This window comes from Hemitrygon akajei, chromosome 29 (genome assembly GCF_048418815.1).
Source record: "Hemitrygon akajei chromosome 29, sHemAka1.3, whole genome shotgun sequence".
In the NCBI taxonomy this organism is placed as follows: domain Eukaryota; kingdom Metazoa; phylum Chordata; class Chondrichthyes; order Myliobatiformes; family Dasyatidae; genus Hemitrygon; species Hemitrygon akajei.
The window spans coordinates 35,183,057-35,210,060 of NC_133152.1; the positions used below are offsets into that span (position 1 = coordinate 35,183,057).

The 27,004-nt window shown below is 38.9% G+C and overlaps 1 protein-coding gene across 4 annotated transcripts in view; it reads right to left on the bottom strand.

The window, feature by feature from the left end:
- The window catches only part of prkcz (protein kinase C, zeta), a 349,250-nt gene that overhangs the window by 86,029 nt on the left and 236,217 nt on the right, over positions 1-27,004 (bottom strand). For all 4 annotated transcript variants that reach the window (XM_073032157.1, XM_073032160.1, XM_073032159.1 and 1 more), the window contains 6 exons: positions 24,460-24,557; positions 14,947-15,033; positions 12,274-12,409; positions 10,449-10,536; positions 9,082-9,201; positions 5,846-5,925 (listed from right to left, as the gene is read on the bottom strand). In XM_073032157.1, coding sequence (XP_072888258.1) covers positions 5,846-5,925; positions 9,082-9,201; positions 10,449-10,536; positions 12,274-12,409; positions 14,947-15,033; positions 24,460-24,557 — 609 coding nt within the window. The remainder of the gene's footprint in view (positions 1-5,845; positions 5,926-9,081; positions 9,202-10,448; positions 10,537-12,273; positions 12,410-14,946; positions 15,034-24,459; positions 24,558-27,004) is intronic.

Below are 27,004 nucleotides of genomic sequence, written 5' to 3' on the forward strand. Positions count from 1 at the left end.
CTTTAAGACTAAACCCTTGATTCATCTGTTTCACTACTGGTGACCAATGTATATTTCTTTGAAGCTGATCAAATGCACGATCTTAAGACTGCCTTTGCCAATTTATTTATATATTCTATTAGTTTACTTCTCCATTTACTTGATATCTAGTTTAGATTAATGAATTCATTTATTTAATACTTGCAATATTATTTGAACTATTTTTTCTATCATCCAATCATTTTTTCTTTAAATAAAATACCCCAATTTAACAATAGTAATAAGACAAAGTTTGCACCTACCTTTTGATAATAAGAACCACCACTTCTGGAGTACATCTTCTAGCTACTGCACTTAATTCCCCACACTCAACAATTTCCTTGACTGTTGGTCTGCTTTGGCTATTGCACAATATATTGACAATCACTGGGTATCATTACATAGTGAATACACTAGAGGAACTCAACTCACTGCAGCTTCTTCAGTTCACTTGATGAGTTGCTACTTATTGATAAGCTAAGCATGGAGCTCCCTGTCAGATAGCACTGTCTCAGCACAATAGGGAAATTAATGAGGGTAAATTGAGACACATTGATCCATTTTGATTGGCAATAATCAGGGAAGGAAATACAAATGCTACATTTTAATATAATCTTCTATCTGGGTACTAAGCAATGAAATCCACTATTTATGCACTAAGTGATAGACAAGGGAAAAGTGCAGATGCAATTGCAATAATAATATAATTGTGACATTTACAATTTCATGAGTTGGAAATATAACCTGAATTTGACAAATTCTTCCACTGAATTGCCCCTTAACTAGTCATGCCATATAAAGCACTCCAGAGGAGGTTTTGCCAGAAGTTGCAGTGTATTAGAAAGCACAGTATGCAAGATTTACAGTGTCTATTGGCCTTAAGCAGAATACAGATCAAATCCAGCATCTAATTAAGAGTATGCATTAATGAGTGGGAATATATGGTCCCATGGAGTGAAAGCAGCTCTGAACCTCCAGATGTGGCTCTATATCTCACTTTATAAGCTTCATTTTCAGCATGGGATTGTAGCCAATTCTTGAACACTACAGTAGGCTGGCAACCTTGTCATTTTTCCAGTTATTAAGAACTACCCACTATGGACATAACACACATTTTTGACAGGGTTAACAAAGAATAAACAGGTATCCCAAGAGGAAGGGTTGTAAGTTGGTCCAAGTGGAGAGGATTTTGGAACACTCTACAGACAAGCTAGTACCCTCTGCCTCTCGTACATATTTCCAGCATATGTTAAGAGTCCAAAATTCCCATTCAGTACAGTTTGTTCAGGATACATTACACCCTGAAACTTATTTCCAAACTTATCAATTTAGGCTGAAAATTATAAAAGCAAACAGTTCTTATCCAAATAAATTTCCATAATTTCTGCAAAGTTTTCAGCTAAACGCTTAGAACCATAGAACACTACAGCACAGTACAGGCCCTTCAGCCCTCCATGTTGTGCCGACCCATATAATCCTTAAAAAAAAGTACTAAACCCACACTACCCCATAACCTTCCATTTTTCTTTCATCCATGTGCCTGTCCAAGAGGCTCTTAAATACCTCTAATGTTTTAGCCTCCACCACCATCCCTGGCAAGTCATTCCAGGCACTCACAACCCTCTGTGTAAAAAAAACTTACCCCTGATGTCTCCCCTAAACTTCCCTCCCTTAATTTTGTACATATGCCCTCTGGTGTTTGCTATTGGTGCCCTGGGAAACAGGTACTGACTATCCACTCTATCTATGCCTCTCATAATCTTGGAGACCACTATCAAGTCCCCTCTCATTCTTCTACGCTCCAAACAGAAAAGTTCCAGCTCTGCTAACCTTGCTTCATATGACTTGTTCTCCAATCCAGGCAATATCCTGGTAAATCTCCTCTGCACCCTCTCCATATCTTCCACATCCTTCCTATAATGAGGTGACCAGAATTGAACATGATACTCTAAGTGCGGTCTCACCAGAGATTTGTAGAGTTGCAACATGACCTCTCTACTCTTGAACTCAATCCCCCTGTTAATTAAGCCTAGCATCCCAAAGGCCTTCTTAACTACCCTATCAACCTGTGCAGCGACCTTGAGGGATGTATGGATTTGAACCTCAAGGTCCCTTTGTTCATCCACACTCTTAAGTAATTGACCATTAATCCTGTACTCAGTCTTCTGGTTTGTCCTTCCAAAATGCATCACCTCACACTTGTCTGGATTGAACTCCATCTGCCATTTTTCTGCCCAACTCTGCAGCCTGTCTATATCCTCTTGTAACCTTCGACCACCTACAGCTCCATCCACAGCTCCTCCAATCTTTGTGTTATCCGCAAACTTACTCACTCATCCTTCTGCCTCTACATCCAGGTCATTTATAAAAATCACAAATAGCAGGGGTCCCAGGACAGTCCCTGCGGCACTCCACTAGTCACCGACCTCCAGGCAGAATACTTTCCTTCTACAACTACCCTCTGCTTTCTTCCTTTAAGCCAATTTTTTATCCGAACAGCCAAGGTTCCACTTATCCCATGCCTCATGACTTTCTGGATGAGTCTCTCATGAGGGACCTTGTCAAATGCTTTGCTAAAGTCCAAGTAGACCACATCCACTGCCCTACCCTCATCAATTTCTTTTGTTACCTCTTCAAAAAACTCAATCAGGCTCGTGAGGCATGATCTTCCCTTCACAAAGCCATGTTGACTATCCATGAGTAGACTGTACTTCTCCAAATGCTCATAGATCCTATCCTTAAGAATCCTTTCCAGTAGTTTGCATACCACTGACGTAAAACACACTGGTCTATAGTTCCCAGGTTTCTCCCCATTACCATTTTTAAACAAGGGAACTACATTTGCCATTCTCCAGTCCTCCGGCACTTCCCTGCAGCCAAAGAGGATTCAAAGATCACAGCTAATGCTCCTGCGATATCTTCGCTCAATTCCCGCAACAACCTGGGGTGTATCATATCCGGCCCTAGGGATTTATCAATCTTAATGTTTTTATGAAGATCCAGCACTTCTCCTTCCTTAATCTCCACACCGTCCAGCACACAGGCTCGCTCTACTTCGACCTCATCCTGATCAAGATCCTTTTCACTTGTGAATACTGAAGCAAAGTATTCATTTAGGACCTCCCCAACCTCCTCCGCCTCCAGGCACATGTTGCCCTCTTTATCCTTTAGTGGTCCCACCTTCGTTCTCATCATCCTCCTATTCTTCACATACGCATAGAACGCCTTGGGGTTCTCCTTAATCTTACATGCCAAGGCCTTCTCATGCCCCCTTCAAGCTCTCCTAAGTCCTTTCTTTAGCTCCTTCCTGGCTACCCTATACTTCTCATAAGCACCTCCTACTTCCTGCTTCTTATATCTAACATATGCTTCCTTTTTCCTCTTGACGAGTTGCCTCACATGTTTCGTCAGCCACAGTTCCCTTTTCCTACCATTTTTTCCGTGCCTCAGTGGGACAGAAGTGAAGAAAAATTGAACAACTGTTAAATTTTAAAACCTGGATTTCAAGAGTCCAAAATTACTCAATTTATGATTACTTATGATGATACCTTTATGGTTACTTAAATTATATATTTATTTTTAGTTGGTTGTGAGCTATTCCGTAGTATAATTGATTGGTGAAAAAAGGTTTGAAGAAATAACAAGAAAATGTAGAACACCATGTAAACATTCTTGAATTATGAAGGAAAGAAATCACTTCTAAAAAGTTGCAAATACAGCTTTGCTGTTTGAATTATAAAAACAATAATCTGATGTTGAAAAATATTCATTTCAAAAGTAGTAGAGCTATTTTTTCATAGTTCTCCTAGCTAATTTATGATCCTTTCCAATTTTTTTGAGTTAGTCAATACTATGCTTTTACAAAGATGTCCTCATACAGTATACCATCAATTTGGATTTAATTTATAATTTAATTCTGGACCATAAAGACAAGAAGAAATATGTAAATAAGATTGAAAAAGTGCAAAGAAAATTTACAAGGATGTTGCCAGGACTTGTGTACCGCAGTTAATGGCAAAAGTTGAATAGGTTCGGACTTTATTCACTAGAATGTAAAGACTGAGGGGAGATTTGATTGAGGAGTACAAAATTATGAGAGGTATGGATAGGGTAAATGCAAACAGGCTTTTTCCACTGAGGTTGGGTGAGACTACAACTAGAGGATAAAGGTTAAGGGTGAAAGGTGAAATGTTTAGGGGGAACATGAGGGGAAACTTCTTCACTCAGAGAATGATGAGCGTATGGTAGGAGCTGCCAGCACAAGTGGGTGGATGCGCCATTCATTTCAATATTTAAGAGAAATTTGGTAAGGTATTTGAATAGGTACATAGAGAGGAGGGGGCTGGAGGGCTATGGTCCTGGGGGAGATCAATATGACTAGGCAAATTAATGGTTCAGCATGGACTAGATGGGCCAAATGGCCTGTTTCTGTGCTGTAGTGTTCTATGACTCTATAACACCACTGTTTACCAGGCCTTGCTAACTACTAGCAGGAGAAAATAATTGCACAGAAGTTAATTATATTAGGCTGTACTAAGGCTCTTAGGAAAAATTAAAAATGAATCAAAAACTTAGAGGAAAATTCACAGATTCTGCAACTTTTTTTCTGCAGGATGGTTGTAATGGCTCTTAACGTCTAGATGTCACTTCTGGATTTCCATCAGAAAAACAAAATACAGTCTGGATGCCATTACAGTAGCAAAAGACTTTAGTTGTGCCTGTGAAGCTTAATTTTTAAAACCTTTTAATGAATTTGTCCCAGCCCAGTACTGGAAATTTAACTCAGATAAGTTCTAAGTTATTTTCTTCCAGATCATTTTCAAGCTGCCTAACTATGTCCTCCCAGTAATTCCATACATCTACCCAGGCTTGCAATCCTCAAGTAAACTTATTCACCAACCATCAATCACCCACTCACACACAAATTCACTAGTCACCTCATTTCACCCCCTTGTCAACCTACCATTCACGGATTATGAAACTACTCCAATCTACCGATCCCCTATCTCTACCTACATTTTTACACAGATGCTCTTGCACCCACTGAAGATCTAACCTCTCCTTCAATGAACCACAAACCACCATGACCAGCTCTGAACTTCAATGTCTGGTGACACTGCTTCATCAAAAGGTATTTATAATAGATAAATACAAATTCAAGGACTTTGAGGTTTCAGGTCAAGTCAACTTACAAAGACAAGCATACTCATTTTCTTTCAACTTGTTAATTCACAATTAAATTCATGGCTATTTCTTGTTGATGTATTATCTCAGCTCAACATAGCTCACCTCATAACATTTGTACTTCAGGCTCACTCCATTCCGAGTGTCAACGTAAATGATTGATCTATTACACTGCCAGACATGTTGTCCTTCCTTGGAAATACCAATGCTGCAGTGCAGTTGGGGTCCTTTCAATTCATTATGTATCCGCCCAACTCTTTGAAAGATCTACACTTCTGATCTTTTTTCAACTAACCTTGTTTTTGCTATAAGCATTATTCTAGTTGCTTTGGAAAATTACTCTGAACCTGTCTTTATCACTTCCTGGGAGGACTTGCTTCTTAAAGGGTGTTTTTTCATGTTACATCTTGCTAGTTTGCCCACCATCTGAAATCCACACCCTCTAGTCACAAACCTTTCTGCCACTGAAAATAGTTTCTCTTTATTAATTTTATCAAAATCCATCATGATTTTGATCATTGCCATTGAATGCAATAAAACAATCAGGTGAACAGCTCATTTTCTCCTCTTTGTTCAAAGCTCATTATTGTCTTTAGGTGGACATTTAATCTTAAAATCATGGTTTCAAAGATTAGTCTCTTACCTTATTTAGAAATCCCTTCAGGACACTGGCAGCTTTTACAGAAAGTGATCTAGGAATTCGAATGGGCTTCTCCAGAATGACTACAAGGATCAAAAAAAAAGTTGCATTTATGATGGATGATAATTTTCCTTCAGTCCCCAATCATTTCTTCCATTAAATAGTACTCAACATTTTAATGTTTATTTTACTTCATTAGATCAACTATAGCTGAAGAAGAGAGGTGGGTTAATGAGAGATCCTATACTTCAGTTTAGAACTTGACCTTCAACTACTGGGATCAAATTTTCTCCTTCTGCATTCTTGGTTCCAAACAAATTTCTTGGTTATCTAATCAGTTCCCAGCAAGAATCACACTGCATAAAACTATTTCCCAAGGTGGTATAAGATATTTAGTACTTCAAGAATGGTCAGCACGCACATTATCCCTTTGCTACTAACAGAAATGCTACAGATTATTTTTCAAGACTAATATTCTACATTATTTTTAATTGAAATATTTACCAATAAAATAAAAATATAGTCTGAAACATTTTGCTGGTGGCATGGTAGAGACCTCTGAACTCTCCAGTGCAAAACCAACATCAGAGATGAGCTGAAAGACAAATGTAACACATCTGACCTCTCACTACTGCTGGACTCAGCACTATGTTCAGGGACGAAGAACAGAAATACCAAACCATAGAGCCAGATGCACCTCCAGTCTTTATAGCAATCATACATGAGATATGTAGCAAGGCCCCATTTGTTCTGATGAGAATGCTAAACCTTAATTGAAAAGGCAAGTGTTTTTATTCTCTTTATATTAGTTAAGGTTTTAATTTATCATTTAAATATGTTTTAACTATATCATTAATATACTGTTTTCATTTATTTATGTCCATTTGAACTGTTTTTCGATTTCTCCAGTCATGGGGCAGCATAGTAGCATAGCGATTAGTGTAACGCACTAGTGAAGTGGGTTCAATTTTGCCACCATCTGTAAAGAGTTGTATGATCTCCCCATGACCACGTGGGTTTCCTCCATGTGCTCTGGCTTAATCCCACATTCCAAAATGTTTGGGTTAATAGGTTAATTGGTCACATGGGTGTAATTGGAAGGTATGGGCTCATTGAGGTAGAGGGGTCCGTTACCGTATTGCAGTTCTAAATTTTAAAAATCACAGCAACCAAAGGTCTGTGGACATAGCAATGGCATGTGCTACCCAAGGGCTAGTCACTGCTCAAGCACTATTTGGTTTTCAGTTTGAATGCAGTAGCAAAGACTGGAGGACACTTTCATCCAAAGTATAGTGAGTATAGTAAGGAAAGGGTCTTATCCAGCACATCCTATTTTACATTATTAATCTTTTGGAAACAGGCCCTGGCAAGGCCCAGGTCCTAAAAGTAGTGGTGAGTTACCTTCTTGAATAACTGCTGGATTTCTGGTCCCAAGTGTTGTTGGCAGAGAGTTTCAAGAATCAAACTATAACAATGATTTGCAATATATTTACACATCAGTAAGCTGCATGATTTGATTTGTCCTGGCCAATTATTCATATTGTTAGGTAGATGCCAGTGTTACTGCAGGTTACTCATGCCAAAAGTATTCTAACAAAATACTGACTTCTGCCTTGTAGATGTTGCAAAGGTTTGGCATGTCAGAAGACCAAGTCACTCCCTTAGTCACTAACTTTTGATGTGGTTTTGAGCCAAGGTGTGTATATAGCTATTTGAGTTGGTCAGTGGTAACCACTGGATATCGTAGGAGATGACTGAATGATTATCTTGCCATTGAATGTTTGAAAAAGCATGGTTCTGGAGCATAGTATTCATAACTACAGTGGAAAGTTGTCTGATCCCATAGCCTCTGCTGAATTGAGCACACTCAGCAATTTCTTGATGTCAAATGTAGTGAACTGAATTGACTGTAGTCAGACATAGGATGGTGCAGATCTTAGGAGGAAGCTGAGATCGATCAACTACTTAGCACTTCTGGCTGAATGTGACTGTGAATGCTTCAGTCTTGTCTGCTGATAATGGGGATAATCCTGAGTCTCCTCCTCTGATTGGCTTTTTAGTTGTCCATTGTCATTTACAGCTAGGTCCAAGGAGCTTTGATTATTGTGAGATCCCATTGCATGTTGTTTTTGTTGTCTAGCATGCATGTAGTGCTATGTTGGGAACTGATCACTTTCTCCGCTCCTCAAAGAGCTGATACCCTGGCTGAAGAATATGTTAGGTTGTGTGATATATTGTATATTGCTGCTACAAAGAATGTCCATAGTGCCTAATGGATGCCTAGATTTGAACTGCCATAGCTGTTCTGAGTTAATCCTGTTTACACAACTATAGTGCCACACAATGCAATGGAGCATTTCCTCTGAGTGAAATGGGACTTCGTCTACACAAGGACAGTGCAGTACAATGCACTTCTAATGCAGATACATCTGCCACAGGTGATTTATAGTTTCATTATTCATTTTTAATAGTATGGAGTAAAATAAAGAAGGAGAATAAGCTGGTTTGGTTGTTTGGGTGTGGAGCTGGAGAATGAAATTTCTAAAATATTGTGTCAAGTATGCTGAAGGCATGGCCACCAATGGTTAGATAACGGGATGAACAAGAGGTTTGATAGGGACGAAGTGTATTTTGTAAGGTGGAGGTTGGCAGTGGTGAAAGGAGAAGGGAAGGCCAAAGCTTTGAAGCCATTGAAACAAGGATGTGAGATGTAAATTGGAAGACACTAGAAGATGCCACCACATGCCAGCAAAGACAGGGAAAGTGACCAAAGGGATGGGAGATGAACATTGGGATTTTATATGCATTAGGTGAAGAAATGTGCAGAAAATTGAAGACAGGAGTTTGTCTGGAAATGAAAATGGGTGAATATTTCAATAGAAGGAATGAGATAAGGGAAGTGGTAAACAATGTTACACAGATACAGGTAGATAATTGCAAGGACATCATGTTGGAAGACAAAGAGACTGCCAAGGTTATAATAATCTGTTGTTTCAAAAAAGACTGTGACATGGAAAATAATAGAATAAGTGCCAAGAGTTCAGTAGATAGAAAATCTGAAGATATAGACTTCAAATACTTAATCAAAAAAAATGCTACTGTCCAGAAATGGATGTCGGACGAACAGATAGAAGAGGTAAATTAACATATTTATGTTCAGATGACGTTGCCAAAAAGCACTAAATAGATAAGGATGGAACACAGAATTATTCTTTCTCAGCCACTTATCCATGGCTAACCTTGAAACAGATAATCCTCGGTATTCATATCTGGATTGTCAGTGATGATGTCAAATGGTGATCTTCCAGCCATCATTTCAAACATCAGTACGCCAAGTGCCCACCAATCTACACTGAAACCTAGTGATCAATAAAAAACATTAGGCAGTATTATTTTTTGTAGAAATTCCTTTCTCCATCATATATACCCTGTAACAGGGGTTCCCAACCTTTTTATGCCATGGACCCCTACCATTAATCAAGGAGTCTGTAGACCCTAGTTTGGGAACCCTTGCCCTAGAACCACCCATTTAACCACTAGTATGTCATCTCTTCCCTCATCCAAGAAAAATAAAAAACAACAATCCATACTTATAAACTACATTATTAATAAACTAACCTGATCAATTATTTAAAAAACTCAGCTTAAATATTGTCAATGGACAAAGAAGTGGCAGATGGAATATAGTGTAGGGAAGTGTACAGTAAAAAGCACTTCGGCAGAAGGAATAAAGGCATAGACTATTTTCTAAATGGGAAGAAAATTCCAAAATCAGGGGTACAAAGAGATTTGGGAGTTCTCATTTAGGATTCTCTCAGGGTTAACTTGCAGGTTGAGTCAGTAGGAAGGAAGGCAAATGTAATATTAGCATTAATTTTGAGAGGACTAAAATACAAAAGCAAGAATGTAATGCTGGGGCTTTATGAGGCATTGGTCACATCGCACTTGGGAGTATTTTGAGGAGGATTGGGCCACTTATCTAAGAAAAAGATGTGCTAGCATTGGAGAGGGTCCAGAGGAAGTTCATGAGAACGATCCCAGAAATGAAAGGGTTAATATATGAGGAGTGTTTTATGCCTCTGGGCCTAAACTTGCTGGAGTTTAAAAGAATGAGGGGTTCCTCATTGTCACCTGTCGAAAACTGAAAATATAGTGGATGTGGAGTGGATGTTTCCTATAGTGGTGGAGTCTAGGACCAGAGGGTACAGCATCAGAGTTGAGGGACATCCATTTAGAACAGAGATGAGGAAAAATTTCTTTAACCACAGGGTGGTGAATCTGTGGAATTCATTGGCACAGAGAGCTATGCAGGCCATGTAATTGAGTATATTTAAAGTGGAGGTGGTTAGGTTCTTGATTAATCAGGTTGTCAAAAGATACAGGGAAAATGCAGGAGAATGGGATTGAGAGGGATAATAAATCAGTCAAAATGAAATTGTGGAGCAGACTCAATGGGCCAAATGGCCCAATTATGCTCTTATGTCTTCTGGTGTTATGGTCTAATTTACAGATGATAAAATGAAAAAAAAAATCATTAGCTTGAAAAATAACTTAAAAACCCTAATTCAAGTACTTTTGATACGCTGTACAGTTAATCAAAGCTCACCATACTCTTCTCCTCTCAATATCTCAGGTGCTATATAATTGGGTGTGCCACAGAAAGTACTGGTAGTGTCACCAGGTCCAAGTCCTTCCTATGGAGGAAACAGAAATTACATGACAGCAAAAGTAGTATTTGACTCATTATAATACCTAATAATTGGATCTTCCAAATTTTTAAATTTAGTGCCTTAAAACTAACTTGTTAAGTGTATTGATGTTAAGCTACAGTACAAATTTGAATAATGAGATAATTGACTATCGAGCTTAAGAGTTCCAAATCAAGGATAACTAGCTTCGGTATGGTACATAGTACTTAGGTGAATATGGAACAAGCCAATGAAGTAATGCATTTGATTCTGTATCAATAATTCATCATTTTCTCTGTATATATCCAAAACTGTAAGATTTCTAATTTATAACATCTGAAAGGATGTCCCCAATTGTAATTAAGCTCAGTCATGATCAACATTGTAAGCAAGTGTTTTTAAAGTCCTAGTACAGGGGTCACCAACCTTTTCTTGTACCGCGGACTGGTTTAATATTGACAATATTCTTGCAACCAGCCGACAGGGGGTGGTTAATCATGACCGGAATACAGCGATACTCGAAGGGGTTCCTTATGTGCAGTCTATTCTGCAATTTAGTTTTCGTGGCACTCAGCATTTGCTTCTGTCCCACTTGCTCACGTTTTTTCTGCTCAAAAAACTCAATGGGTTTGTCTTTAAGTGCAGGGTGCTTGGACTCAAGGTACCAAAGCAGTTCTGAAGGCTTCATTGCCTCATTAGCCAGCCTCCCATGCGTTTGCCGCCAGACGCCTTGGCCAGGTGCGGCTGGTCATGGGTGGGGTGAGAGGACAAGGTAAGGGCCAGAGGTCCCCGTGTTGGGGCCGCAGCGATTGCAGGCTGGAGAGAGCGACCGACTGAATGAGGAGCACAACAGGGAGCGCACCCGCCCCCTATTGTAGGTAGGTAGGATCTATCGGCCAACAGAAGTTTGGCTGGAGGGATGACTTTCAGTAGATTGCAAGTGAGGTAGCTGCTCTGCTAATTATGAAACCCTGAGCCCAAATTAGGTCGTCTGCGAATATTTTAGCATGGGTTCCTCACAAACATTTGGTGTACTAAACAGGTTTAGAGGCAGCGTCCATCTGTCTGCGCTCCAAGCCAGTAGCAATGGCACTTCTCGCCGGCTGCACAAGGCGGCCGGTTACCTGAGGCCAACCAGTGATCCCTGGTGCTAGGATGTCACTGCGTTTAGGCGACTGATGACTTTGCGTGCATTCAAGTTGAACAGTGGGCGTGACAGGGAATGAGGAAAGGTGCAGCTGACTCATATCATTTCACATCACCAAATCATATCGTTTCGGCATGGTCCGGTAGCACATGCTGTGCGGCCTGGTACTGGTCCGTGGCCTAGTGGTTGGGGACCACTATCCTAGTGCAATCCAATGTTTTTCTTTCTTTCCAGTCAGGGCAAAGAATGGCATTGTTGTAAATAACAAATATATTAATATTATAGGTTTGATCCCAAATTTGCCTGAGATAGCTGAGCTGCTTGTGCCAGAGTGCAATGAAAAAGTCAAATATGCATATCACCTCCCATAAAGTGCTCGCCCAAGAAGAATAAGCTATCTGCAAATATTCATTTAAAATTGAGTTGGGCATAGCTATTTGATTAAATATGTACTGGCAATGCCGAGCTCATTGCCACATTGATTAGGTAAAGAAGGTTTCAAGAGGAGAAAAATTATAAAGAAAATATATTTTCCCTTTGTTAGGATCAATTCATCTGTTCATCTTAACTATTGTGGCTATAGGCAAACAACATACCTTGCACATTCCATAATCTGTTAATTTGATGTGGCCATCAGAATCCAAGAGAACGTTGTCCAGTTTCAAGTCCCTGTATATGATTCCTTTGTCATGAAGAAAGTTGAGAGCAATACAAATTTCAGCAGCATAAAATCTACAAGAAAGTAAACAAACTGGTAATTGCATTAACCTCCATTACAGCACATCCCTGCCCTGCTAATTTATGCAATGCTTCCAGAATTATTAAGTTACATTTACATTTCTCCTGAAATCATTTTCAGCTTATAACCACCCATTTATGGTTCTACACAGGGAATAAATTGCCCTAAATGAAAGCAACTGCTGAGTCCCATACACTCATCACATCTTTTACAATAGCCTGTTTTTCTGTCACAGATGACCCCTCATATGGAACATGAACTAATAAATGCCAGTACTTCATCAATATTTGAACTGAGAATAATGCCTTTTCTTGAGCTAATCATCAGCCATACAGATTGGATGCAGGGAGCCTGTTTCCCTGGCTGTGGAATTTACTATGAGGAGTGATAGTCTTAGATTACAGGCCCAGACTGAGGACTGAGATGAGGAGAAATCCCTTCAAATTGTGTGGAACCTGTGGAATTTGCAACTGCACATGACGCCAAGTTATTGTACATACTTTTGCACCCTCTCCAAAATCCCCAGAAGACGATGCATTCTAATAGGAGAGGGGAAGGTCGAGGGGGAGAATGGGGTCAAAGTACCAGTGGGAGGAGTGTTGGGAGTGATGGACAGATAGAAAGGAGGGGACAAGACTCATGGAGATGAGACCAGATAGATCAGGAGGAGGAGGTGAGGAATTACATTACCTTCAGCTATTTGTCATCTCCATTTACACCCACTCCCAGCTTAATGTGCCTGTTCTCCCTGCCCCCATCTGCCTATCAACCTCCCCTCATTTGGATCCATCTATCACCTTCCCCTCTTCTGGATCCACTTATCACCTGCCAAGTCTCTGTTCCACCCCTTTCTTCCACCTTTTATACAGACCTTCTTTCTCCCTCCCATCCTTTAGTCCAGATGAAGGGTCTGGACTCAAAACGAATGCTATCCATTTTTCTCCATAGATGCTGCTGAACTGCTGAGTTCCTCCAGCATATCACGTATTGTTCCAGATTCCAGCATCTGCAGTCTGTGTTGCCAACTATCCTGGCTGATCAGCTAGGTTCTGATTCTCTGCCAGTGCATTAAAATGTGTGTGTTGGAGGCAAATTGAGCTTACATGCCAAGAGTTTAGCACTAACACCAAACTAGGGTGTCTCATGGATTCTGCATTGAGCCCCTCAGTTATTTGCCAATCACAGCTGACATAAATAACACAACATTCCCTGAATACGGCTACATGATTTACTGATTTCCCTTTAGATTGCTTGAAGGATTTTAAAGCATCTTTAAAGGTTTAAAATAATGATTGAAGCTTATTTTAACTGTTTCTAGATGTCTGATTACCACTTGCAACCTGCTCTGACACTTAGGATTAGAAGATCAGCTGGCTGGCTCTGCATAACAGAGTGTGAATGTGCTGGCACCATAGGCAGGCTGCTTAGTGGGCCACATTCACATTAATTCCATTGTTCAAAGCCCATGACATTTTTAAAGTGACACCAATGTACACAATGTGAAAGAACATTTTTTCATATTTCAGGAAAACGCCAGTATTTTAAAATATGATCATCTTCACATTAAAGAGAAAAAATACAAATTAATCATGGATGCATGTTCTTAAAATTTAGTGCTGTTTTGAGACCAAACAACAAGATTATTAAGAATCACATAATTTTAATGAATTTCCTGGCTTATTTTATACATATAAGTCCAGATGATTATTAATGAACTAGAGCACAAATCAAAACAGAAGATTCAAATGTTATTATGAACCATTAGATCAAAGCTAAAATGCTTATATGAGGCCTCAAATCATGGAATAATTTCCTGCAGTAGATTCAGGGAGGTAAATCTGATATTTCAATAATATTTTCAATTTTGGTGGAGGCCTTAAACCATGAATTAGTGGCACCATTATTAAATATGATTCCATTGGCCATTCTACAAATTCCATAGATTTTGAACATAGGGCCATACTACCTGGTTATTTATTAAGGTATCAAAATTGTCTACATTACTAAGCAGTTTCTTATAAAACTATGTCTAATGATGGTAAATACACATTCTCAATTAATCACTATTTCGTCATTTGTGTCAGAACAAAAATGCATGGGCAGGAATGCAATGCAAAAGGAAAGGAGAAAAAAAAGAGAAGAGAATCAAAGAATTACGAAAGGAAAACAAGCTTATTTTTACATTAAATGTTGCTTCCCTCTATCTGCTGAAATTGCTCTGCAAAAAGACGAAAGCTATTCTACAGGTAATTTGATATAGAAGCATGATTTAATCCAAAGCCAAAAAGCAAGGGCACATACAATGTTAATTACAATAATCACTTGGATTCATAACTATCCTTGGCTAGGGTATAATAACTGCTTTTTACCACAACTAAAATCTACTCCATCTATCTCATTCCACCCACCTAAACATGTATATCATATCACTATTATTTATCTTACAGTCATCAGTTTAGTTTCACCAAGTGGTATTATCCACAATTGTTTTGTTCTTAGTTCACGACAGAAGATGTAAAACATCTTTTACCTGGCATGTTCTTCAGGAAGCTTTCTTTGCCTTTGCATATGAAACATGAGGTCACCGCCATTGACATATTCTATAACCAAAAACAACCTAAAAGATATATCAGAAAATAATTTTCAATAATTACAATGCACAAATCATTGAAAACTGCAATACTGCAAATACAGTAACATCTGTTTATAACATGCTAAATGTTCTGTGCATCTGAAGTTTCAGTGCCATGAACTTATACATTGTGCATTCTTAAAAGCTCTTACTCAGCTTTTGCAAATTTTAAGAGATTGCAAATATATTTAAGACTGAGTTCCTGTTCATATGATTGTAACATGTTGTAAGGTTTCACTGCTAATGTAATGGCCTCTCTGTAATGTTCCACTGCTATGGTTCCACTGCTAAGGTAATGGTTTCTCTGTAGCAGCAATATTTGGGTTATGACTAGATATAATGGGGCATGTTAGCCAATGAGCGGGATGTTGTTCTTTTTTGTGTGTGTAGGATCATCGATTTCGCAATCTTTTGCCGGGGAGAGATGAGGAGAGAAGACACGAATGAAGAGGGTTGGTAGATCGCTGGACGGAGTGGACTTGGAGCGAGGGTCCAAAGGTCAGTGATGATCGGTAGAGGTCGATGGTGGACAACGGCCTTATTCGTGAGCTCCAACATTTGTGCATAATACTGTTTTATGAGAATGGGCTCTTTTCTTTTTTACTAACCATAGCCAAATTAAGAATCATAAAGCTCAATCGCTTAATCGCATATTGTGTACTGTTTGTTATTTTGTGGTGCTGATTTGTAACAGGGGACACATCGCACAGCATCTACCCAAACGAGATTTCTTAAGTTTGGTCGGGCCGGAGGCTATCATCCCCTAGATTAAGCTGGTAGCCAAACCGAGAGTTACATGACAATGTACAAAGTCCAGGATTATCAACATGGAAAGACAGCACTATTGTCCATCAAATCATGAACATTTATGGCACAGAAAGAGTCCACACAAATTACTGTGACTATAACAATAAAAAGGTGCCATTGAAACATATCACACCTTCTAGATCTCTGTCTGCAAACCTAAAGACTTTTAAAAATATGATAAGGACTTCAACCTCTAACACCCTTTAGGGCAGGGAATTTTCACAATAATCTCCCTCCTCCCCATTACACAACTATATGAATGCTGATTATTTTTTCCTCTCATTTCACCTCTCATTCTATTACTTTAAGAGCTTGCCCACTAGTTATTGACCTGCATGTTAAGTGAAAAAGAATTTTTACAATTTACCCATTCTGGACCCTTCATAATTTCTGCTTCTCTACTTAACCTCCCTTAGCCTCCCCTTTCTTAGGAAATCTACCCAATCTATCCACATAATATTTATTTAGCTCTAATACATTTTTGAAAAACTCATCTGTAGAATTTCTGGTGCTGTCAAATATGGCAACATGAACTGTGGCCCGACAATAGCTATCTACAATTCAAGCATGATCTCCTTGTATTTGTATCCCCTATCTTGGCTAATAAAGAAAAATATCCTGTGTAACCTTATAAGCTAAACTTGGTTCTGAAAAAAATTGTTGACCTGAAATGTTAATTTTATTTTGCTCTTCACAAATACTATCTGCTGAGTACCTCTAGCATTTGTTTTTACATCAGATTTTCAGCACCTGCAGATTTTTTTTTAACTTCTAGATTACCTATTTCTCCTTGTTAGGTCACATGAGTCATTCCTATGAGACTATTAACTATCGTTCACTGTCACTCACAATGGCACCTCTCAAAACACAAGCAAGTTAGAGTGTCTTGATGCTTTTATAAAATTATAAATAACACGCCCTGGTGCAGATTTCAAGCTGGAAACTTATGTTCATTTGACTGAATTGTAATATCATAGTAAACTGCTCCCTGTAATAGACCACGCATACTGCTCTATATATAGGGTGACTGTTTTGCTTTCAATAAGCAGAAAGACTACATAATACCTGTCCAAAACATAGAAAAAGTCTTAAAATATAGCTTTAAATAACAAGACATGATAATATAGGCAAATAATGTATGTGTTACTTGTATTTCTGCTGCTTGGATGTATGTGTCATCAGGTCTCATTTTTATCATTGTTATTTGAGCCAAAATATTTCAAGAAAGTAAGCTGCAGGAGCAGTGTGATTTAAAAAAAATCCCCTTTCTCTGCTTTGTTGTGAAAACAGAGCAATTTACATTGCTGAATGATCAAGAGAGCCAAGCTTGTTGATGATTTAGTCTCCAGTTTGTAATCTGATAAAGCAACTTTGTGGGGTGGGACATTTTATGGTTTGAAATCACAACCTTCTGTTGAAATCACAAAATCTTAATGAGAAATAATGCCAAAAATCAATTAAAATGGGGACTTCCGGTAAGATGGCGATTGTTTAGCTGCTCCGAACTTTTGTTCCGTTAATGTCGCTATCTTTGCACTAAATGTCTCCATTTTTTAAACCTAAGTTAGGAATTTTTTCGGTATCTCTTATTTGCCTGTGAACATATCTAACTTACAATGTCTAGCAAGAGTTCTAAATCCGGGAGAAAGGAGGCTATCGCTCCTTCGGACGAGACTTTGGCTGCGCTCAGAAAGCTCCGAGACAAAATTTTAAAGGAATTTAAAACCACTTTCAAACAGTTGGAAGACAAACTGGATCGGATCAACGATAAAGTGGACAAGCATGCTGAACACTTATCTCGCATCGATTCGACTTCTGAAGATTTAGAAAGTCGTGTTCGATACTTGGAGACTCTCTGTTCCAGCCTAGAGGAAAAATCTAACAAACTCCTTTCCAAAATGGTGGATCTCGAAAATCGCAGCAGACGCTGCAATCTTAGAATTCTTGGATTGCCAGAGGTGACTGAACAGGGATCAACCGTGAAGTTTTTCGCTGAGTTTCTCTGTGAGATATTCGGGAAAGATTTGCTTCCGAACCCGCCCGAGCTCGAACGGGCACACAGAGTTTACGTTCCCCCCGGAATTCTGGCCTCCCGTCCGCGACCAGTAATCTTGTGTTTCCATCAATACCAGGTAAAACACAGTCTGATTGTAGAGGCACATCGCAGGGGGTCTCTTCCTTTCAAGGATACAACCATTCGCTTTGTGGAAGATTTTGTACCCCAGACCTTAAAGATGCGCGCTGAGTTTAAAGGCGTAATGAAAGTGCTGTTTGATCGTGGTTTTAAACCTTCCCTTCGCAACCCTGCTGATCTACGAATCAAGCTTAATACTGGAAAATACAAATGGCTCAGGTCGGTGAAGGAAGCTGAGGCATTTGTGGCAAGTCTTCCGGCTATCCAGTCATCTTCGGAATCTGATCGGACCTCCTAAAATGGTGGATAAGTACTCCTCGTAGTAAAATTACTTTTTCTGGACTCAGACTTCACTTGAATCACTCAGACACTATTCATTGAAACTCTAAGGTAACTGTTGACAATCTCTCCCGGGATTTGGTGTGTGTGTAATCTATTTTTACTCTTGTATAACCTTATCTACAGAGTTTTACAACTGACTCTAACTTGTTTTGGAGGTTCGAAGTTTTTAGTGAAGGCCTCCCTGTTTGTTGGTTCACAGTTTAATTGCTGATTTATTTTTCCCCTTTTTTAAATATTTACTTATTTTATCTTTTTTTTCCTTTCTTCATCCCTTTTTTTCTAATCTCTGAATTCTTTTCTCTCCTCTCTGTAAATGGTTGATAAATACTCGTCTTGAATTTATAATTTTCCCCTTCCTCTCCTTTTTTTTTTACCTTTTTTTTCCCTTTCTCTTACTTTATTCTTCTATAATTTTTCGCGGGTAGGTTAGTTTTGGTTTTCTTCCGATTTTCTCTGTATTAAGTTTTATATTTCTGCAGAAGGTGTTCTAATCTGTAGTTATGTTTTCCAGTGCATAAACTAGTTACTATTTGCTATAGTATTTATACGGAACTGTTGTCAATGACACAGATCTGTAAGTTGTATTTGGGTTAATTTTTTTGGTAGAGCTAGCTACTTGTTTTGGTAGCCGTCTAGTTTTGGGTTGCGTGGGTGGGGTGGATTTTCCAGTTCCAACATCACTCACTGTATTTATTGTTTCTCTTTATTGCTCAGGACATGTATATGTTTTGATTTTACGAATCTATGTTTACATTTCTGCTCCCAGACTGCTAGTGTACTGCTTGACTTTTTATATGCCTGCTGCCTTTTATGCATTAGTAATTGATAATGGCTAGTGCACTTAAATTCGTGAGCTGGAATGTAAAGGGATTGAATCACCCTGTTAAAAGGAGGAAGGTATTCTCACATATCAAACAACTCAAAGCTGACATTGCTTTCCTTCAAGAAACTCATATTCGTTGTTTTGATAACTCCCGGCTTCTGTCAAAGTGGGCGGGTCAGCATTTTCATTCATCCTTTGCCGCTAAAGCTAGGGGAGTCTCCATTCTTATTAACTCAAATATTCCTTTTGAACTCCATAATAAAATATCTGATACAAATGGCCATTTTATTATTGTTTCTGGTAAACTATATAACACTAAAGTTGCACTAGCAAACCTGTATGCTCCCAACTTTGACAATGTTAACTTTTTTGAACGGTTTTTTTCCTCACTACCAGACTTAAACTCATACTCTCTTATACTGGGTGGTGACTTCAACTGTTGGTTGGATCCTAAACTGGATCGATCGTCCTCTGTTACCAGATCACCTACTAAATCTGCCTTAGCTATCCAATCGTTTCTCTCTAATTTTGGTATCTCTGATATATGACGTTTCCTCCATCCTACAGAGAGAGATTATTCTTTTTTCTCACATGTTCACCATACCTTCACTAGAATTGACTATTTTTTACTCGATAACCAACCTATCCCATTTGCCCACTCTTGTGACTATCAGAGTATACTGATTTCTGACCATGCCCCAATTACCCTCTCTCTGAACTTTCCTGGTCTCCCTCAGAGGAATAAACACTGGCGGTTTGATTCAACTTTATTATCGGATGATGATTTTGTAAAATTTATTAAGGATCAGATAACTTTTTATTTTAACACTAATACATCAACTGAAGTGCCATCCCAGATTGTCTGGGATGCCATGAAAGCATATCTGAGGGGTCAAATAATCTCTTACACAGCAAATCTCAACAGAAGATCCCGTGCAGATCGATCAGACCTCATTAACCAGATTAAAGATTTGGATCAAATATATGCCCAAACTAAGAACCCTGAATTATACAAGAAGCGCGTTGAACTCCAAACTAAATTTAACCTTCTGTCCACTCAACCTGTCGAACGCCAACTTCTCGAAAGCAAGAGTCGCTTTTACATTCATGGGGATAAGTCTGGTAAATTCCTAGCCAATCAGCTGAGGCGTTCCAAAGCCAAACAACATATTACAAAGATCCGGAAGGAGAACGGAGACTTTACATCGGATCATTTAGAAATTAATGACGCATTTGAAGTTTTTTATTCTCGGCTTTATTCCTCTGAATCTCTGAATGACAAAATCTCTGTTGATCAATTTTTACATAATCTGAATATCCCCTCACTCTCATCTGATTTCAAAGCCAAACTCAATGCGCCTATATCATCAGAAGAAATATCTTTTGCAATTTCTGCACTGTCCTCAGGGAAATCTCCTGGACCTGATGGGTTCCCTGTAGAATTTTATAAAGCATTTTCCTCACTTCTTTCTCCTCAGTTACTTTCAGTATTATCTGACTTGTTTAATTATGGCAAATTGCCACCCTCTTTCAATGAGGCATCGATTATTCTTCTTTTAAAAAAGGGCAAAGACCCAACAGAGTGTTCCTCGTACAGGCCGATCTCTCTGCTCAATGTTGATGTAAAGATCTTAGCTAAAGTGTTGGCTCATAGATTAGAAACTGTTATTCCCTCCATTATCTCTGATGACCAAACAGGCTTTATTAAAAACCGTCTCCCTTTTTTTAACATTCGGTGTCTATTTAATATTTTATACTCAGCTCCAACTGGGACACCTGAATGTGTTATTTCCCTCGATGCGGAGAAAGCATTTGATCGTATAGAGTGGAACTACCTTTTTGCAGTCTTAGAAAAATTTGACCTCGGCCAAAGTTTCATCTCTTGGATCCAATTGCTGTACCTGTGTCCTACTGCTTCTGTTTTAACTAATTTTCAGAAATCCCAAGTATTTAATCTCAAACGTGGCACCCGTCAGGGATGCCCCTTAAGTCCCTTTCTCTTTGATTTGGCTATAGAACCTCTGGCGATAGCATTTCGAAACTGTCCTGAATTGACCGGGATTTGGAGAGGGGGTGTTGAGCATAAAGTTTCTCTCTATGCTGATGACTTATTACTCTTTCTCTCAAATCCGTCTACATCCTTACCTCTAATGTTTTCACTTCTTGACCAGTTTAGCCAGATCTCTGGCTATAAACTTAATTTACATAAGAGTGAACTTTTCCCAATAAATAAAGAAGCACAAGAACTAATATTTCGTGATCTCCCTTTTAAAGTAGTCCATAATCAATTTACTTATCTTGGAATTACAGTCACAAGGAAGTTTAAAGATCTCTTTCGTGAAAACTTTGTCAACCTTTCATATGCTATAAAACAGAGTCTGGTACAAGGGTCACCTCTATCTATGTCTTTGGTAGGTCGTATTAATGTTGTTAAAATGTATGTTCTCCCCAAATTTTTATACCTATTTCAATCTATCCCAATTTTTATTCCTAAATCTTTTTTTGATTCCTTAGACTCTATTATTTTGTCATATCTGTGGCAGAATAAGCGCTCTAGAATTAATAAAATCCACCTCCAAAAATCTAAAAAAGAGGGTGGCATGGCTTTACCTAACTTTCGCTTATATTATTGGGCAGCTAATATACGTTGTGCTACCTTCTGGTCTTTCTTCCACGGCCAACCCAAGTGCCCTAACTGGGTGGCAATGGAGTTGAGCTCCACTAAAGAATTATCTATCTCTGCACTTCTTGGCTCTGCACTCCCTAGCAGTCTGCCCAGATCAATAGCTAATCCTCTTGTTAGACACACTTTGCGTATATGGGCTCAGTTTAGGAAATGCTATGGTTTCCAGGGGTTTTCCATTTCTAGCCCTGTCGCACACAATCACCTTTTTTTACCTACTACGTACGATTCAGCATTCCATGTTTGGTATAGGAAGGGCATTAGACATTTTGAAGATCTTTTCATCGATAATCGCTTTGCTTCTTTTCAGCAGCTCTCTGTTAAGTTCAACCTGCCTAACGCTCACTTTTTCAGATATCTCCAAATCCGACACTTTACTGCTCCTTTAATTCCTAACTTTCCTGAAATGCCTGCGAAAAATGCTATGGACCTATTTCTTTCCATTAATCCACTAGGTAAAGGTTTAATATCAATTATCCGAGATAAACTAGCAGCCTTACGACGGGCCCCTGTGGATAAAATTAAAATGGCTTGGGAGCAGGATTTAAATATCTCCTTATCCGAGGAGAGCTGGGACTCAGTTCTCAAATCAGTTAACTCAACCTCTCTTTGTGCTCGCCATTGCCTTTTACAGTTTAAGATTGTTCACAGAGCCCATATGTCTAAATCTAAACTATCTCGATTCTACCCTGGCATTAGCCTGCTCTGTGATAAATGCAAGAGGGGCGTGGCCTCTCTCATCCATATGTACTGGTTCTGTCCTAGCTTGGAGAAATTCTGGAAAAATGTCTTCATTACATTATCGGGTATTCTGAATCAGCACCTAGAACCAAACCCCTTAATTGCTCTGTTCGGTTTTTGGGGCGAGACAGATTTATGTCTGGGTCCAACCAAATGCCAAATACTATCCTTTGCCTCTCTCCTGGCTAGACGCTTGATCCTCCTCAGATGGAGAGATGTTGCCCCGCCCACTCATGCGCAATGGCTTAATGACATTATGGCCTGCTTGGACCTTGAAAAAATTCATTATTCAGTTCTCAATTCGGATCTAAAGTTCCATAAGGTCTGGGGACCTTTTATCGAGTACTTTCATAACCTTCCTCCTGACTAGGGTTTTTTTTACTTCTTTTCGGTCCCTTGCTTTCAGCTCCCTTTTGTTTCTAGTAGTAGGCATTATTATCCTCTGCTGCTAAGTGTATTCACAGTCTGGGAGTTTGACTGTCCTGACCTATACTCTTTATACTGTGTTGTGGTCGGTCTGGAGTTGTTGTTGTTTTTTATCTTGTGTTTTGGGGCTTGGGGAGGACACTAAGCTTACCTGTCTTTAATTTAGGTGCTTTTTTGTTAAATTCTCTTCCTTTGTAGCATATTGTTATTGTACGCTTAATTTTGCACTGTATTAATGCTCCTCATTGGGATTTGGGGTTTTTAATTTGTAAAATGTTTTGAAAAACTAATAAAAAATGTTTAAAAAAAAATCAATTAAAATGCATATCATCGAGGATGCTTCCTTAAAATTTTGATCCAACCAACTTGTTAAAATTTGATCTATCAGAAGACCACAATCTGCGCAGATTGGAAATAACAAATCTACTTTGTTAACAGGGATGTGTGCTTAGCCCACTGATCTACTCTTTCTACACCTATGACAATGTGGCTAGGCATAGTTCAAATGCCATCTATAAATCTGTTAATAATATAACCATTGTTGGCAGAATCTCAGATAGTGACGAGGAGGCATACAGGAGCAAGGTATACCATCTGGTTGAGTGATGTCATAGCAACAACCTTGCACTCAACGTTAGCAGGACCAAAGAGCTGACTGCGGTCTTTAGAAAGGCTAAGATGAGAAAACACAAACCAATTCTCATAGAGGAATCAGAAGTGGACAGGGTGAGCAATATCAAGTTCCTGGGTGTCAATATCTAAGGACCTAACCTGGTTGCAACATATTAAAGCAGCTATAAAGAAAGCAAGACAACAGCAATATTTCATTAGGAGTTTGAAGAGATTTAGTTTGTCACCTAAAACACACAAAAACTTATACAGATGTACTGTGGAAACTATTCGTTTGGTATGGGAGGAGTAGTTGCTACTGTACAGAACTGAAGTAAGCCCAAAGAATGTTGTAAAATTAGTCAGGTCCATCATGGATATTAGCCTCCATAGTATCCAAGGCACCTTCAAGGAGCGATGCCTCAGGAAAGTGGCATTCATCATAAAGTAGCCCCATCACCCAGATCATGCCCTCTTCTACCCTCAAGAGGGAGGTACAGAAGCCTAAAGGCACACACTCAGTGATTCAGGAACAGCTTCTTCCCCTCTACCATCCGATTTCTAAATGGACATTGAACTCATGAACACTACCTCACTACTTTTTTTAAACTTCTATTTTTGCACTACTTATTTTAACTTAACTATTTAATGTACGTTTATACTTACTGTAATTCAGTTTTTCCTCTATATTTATCATGAATTACATTGTACTGCTGCTACAAAGTTAAAAAATTTCACAACAAATGCCGTGATATTAAACCTGATTCTGATTTCTAATTAATTGGAGAGGGGTCCAATTAACCAACAAGAAAGCAAAAAGCAATTTTAGTAAGGAACATTTCTTACCTGCTTTCTGTTTGGAAACAAGAGTGAAGACCAACAAGAAATGGGTTACTGGAGGCTTGTTCAAACACATGTTTTTCTGTCTGTACCCAATCAATATCCTGCAAAGAAAATATAATAGTGTTGTGTATTGTCTAAGTAATCAGTTACACACCCCCCTTGCTCCAGTCAATCAAATTTGGTGCCAGGGCATAGAAGACTTAAGAAAAAACATAATGCATCTCTACCCCATTAATATTTTTGATTTTCAAACGGGTATAAAACAAAAGTAAAAAGACACCCAAATAGGTTTTATCTAACACAAATAAAAGCTTAGTAACACACACAAAATGCTGGAGGAACTCAGCAGGCCAGGCAGCATCTATGGAAAAAAAGCAGTCGACGTTTTGGGCTGAAACCCATCAGCTCAGTTTCCAGCATCTGCAGATTTTCTCTTATTTGTGACAAGTAGCTTTATCATTTATAGTAGTGTTTACAGGAAAATGTATAGGCTATACTGATCATAATCAGCCCGTGATCTACAAAAGCCCAGTCCATCTTTCCTTATCAATCACATAATTATCTAGCACAAGTCTTTCTATTCTTTCTATTCCTCTACAAGCAAATACTGTTGTTCAATTTTGGACCAACAAGAAATAGGAAAATGAGGAAGCCATTCAGTCCTTCAAGTCTGTTCCACCATTCAAAGTGACTTAACCCCTTTGTGTCATTTTCAACAAGCATCCTTACCCAAATTTGTGAATATAAACTCGGCACAATGAGGGGAAAAGAAGGTTGTTTTAGTGCAAAGAGCTGGTAAACAAAAATACAATCAGAATTACCTTTCAAATATAAAGCTGTCTGCATTAAAATTCCAACCTATCAATCCAACCATGCACCATACATTATACAACATGGTCAGTTGCACCTATAGACAGATGAGAGCAGCAAATAAATCAATTATATTATGTTCAGGATCTGCTCTTTTGGCTTTTCAGTAATATTTTGAATCCTGTTTTACATAGTTGCTTGTCTACCATTTAAAGAAACAATGCAATGTTTTAACAAATCTTGACACTAGTGGTTCAAATTTCTACTTGCATACATGAGTTGTATCAATACAATTGAGTCAAACGGCTGAAACCAATGCAATTGCTCAGGGAATTTTGAATACAATGGTGACCTGAAGTTTCTTTAATCTTTCACACTTAATTCAATGGAACTGGACCTTGTCACCAAAACAGTTCATGCACTAATGCTGAAGTTCAAACAACACACACAAAATGCTGGTGGAACTCAGCAGGCCAGGCAGCATCTATAAGGAGAAGCACTGTCGACGTTTCAGGCCGAGACCCAAAAGTACAAAAGACCCAAGAGGTACAAAAGTATCTCTCCTTTCAGTTAGTCCTGATGAAGGGTCTCGGCCCGAAACGTCGACAGTGCTTCTCCTTATAGATGCTGCCTGGCCTGCTGAGTTCCACCAGCATCTTGCGTGTGTTGCTTGAATTTTCAGCATCTGCAGATTTCCTTGTGTTTGCTAACGCTGAAGTTGCAAGGTTCTACTGATTGCATTAATTGAGATTGGGAATATTTAATTTATTTGGAAATGAAACTAATGAATAATTCAGCATACTTTTAGTTTCTGAAACACAAGTAACTTTCAGAAGTAATTTTAAATGGGTTACTGAAGATTCAGGACTAAAATGATATCCTTTTCAAACATACTGCTTGGATGGAATAAATAGTAAGGACACTCAGCTTTGAGATGTGAAATTCAGCACAAGAATTACATTGCTGGTCAATCCCCAGAAGTTAGGTTGCTGGTAGCTGCTGTATTCCCTCATCTTTGTTTGAATGCATCACAAAGTGTTGACATTAGAGGAACAATGCATCCCAGCACTAAGTGGGCACACTGTGAGCCCCTACTTGCCCAAAACCAGCCCTCATAAAGAGCCTTTGCACAGGCTTTTTTCTACTGAGGTTGGGTGAGACTACAACAGGAGGTGAAGGGTTAAGGGTGAAAGGTAAGAAGTTTAAGGTGACCATGAGGGGATACTTTTTCACTCCAAGAGTTATGAAAAATGAGCTGCCAGCACAAATGGTGCATGTGAGCTCAATTTCAATATTTAAGAGAAGTTTGGAAAGGTACATGGATAGTAGGGAAATGGAGGCTAAGGTCCCGGTGCAGGTTAATGGGAGTTTAAATGGTTTTGGAATTGACTTGATGGGCTGTACTTCTCTATGACTCTAAGGCCTTGGTGATTCACTCCATAGCAGAGCCACCTGATGATGGGATTGTTGTCTCTTTGCTGCAGGACAACCAGAGGACAGGGGTGGCACCAGTTCCCAACACAGCATCATGCATCTTAAATCTTCTTTTGAAAGTACTGAAGCTACAGACTTGTGATTGTTGGACTTCAAGACCAACAGTCAGGACTTCTATGCCAAGAGCAAAATCAACGTTCTATGGGGTAGTGATAAGTGGGATGGCAGTATGAAGTGTTCAATGACAACTTTTCATTTATCATAAAGGATCTCTCCTCTTAAAACAACAATACTGCTCTATTGA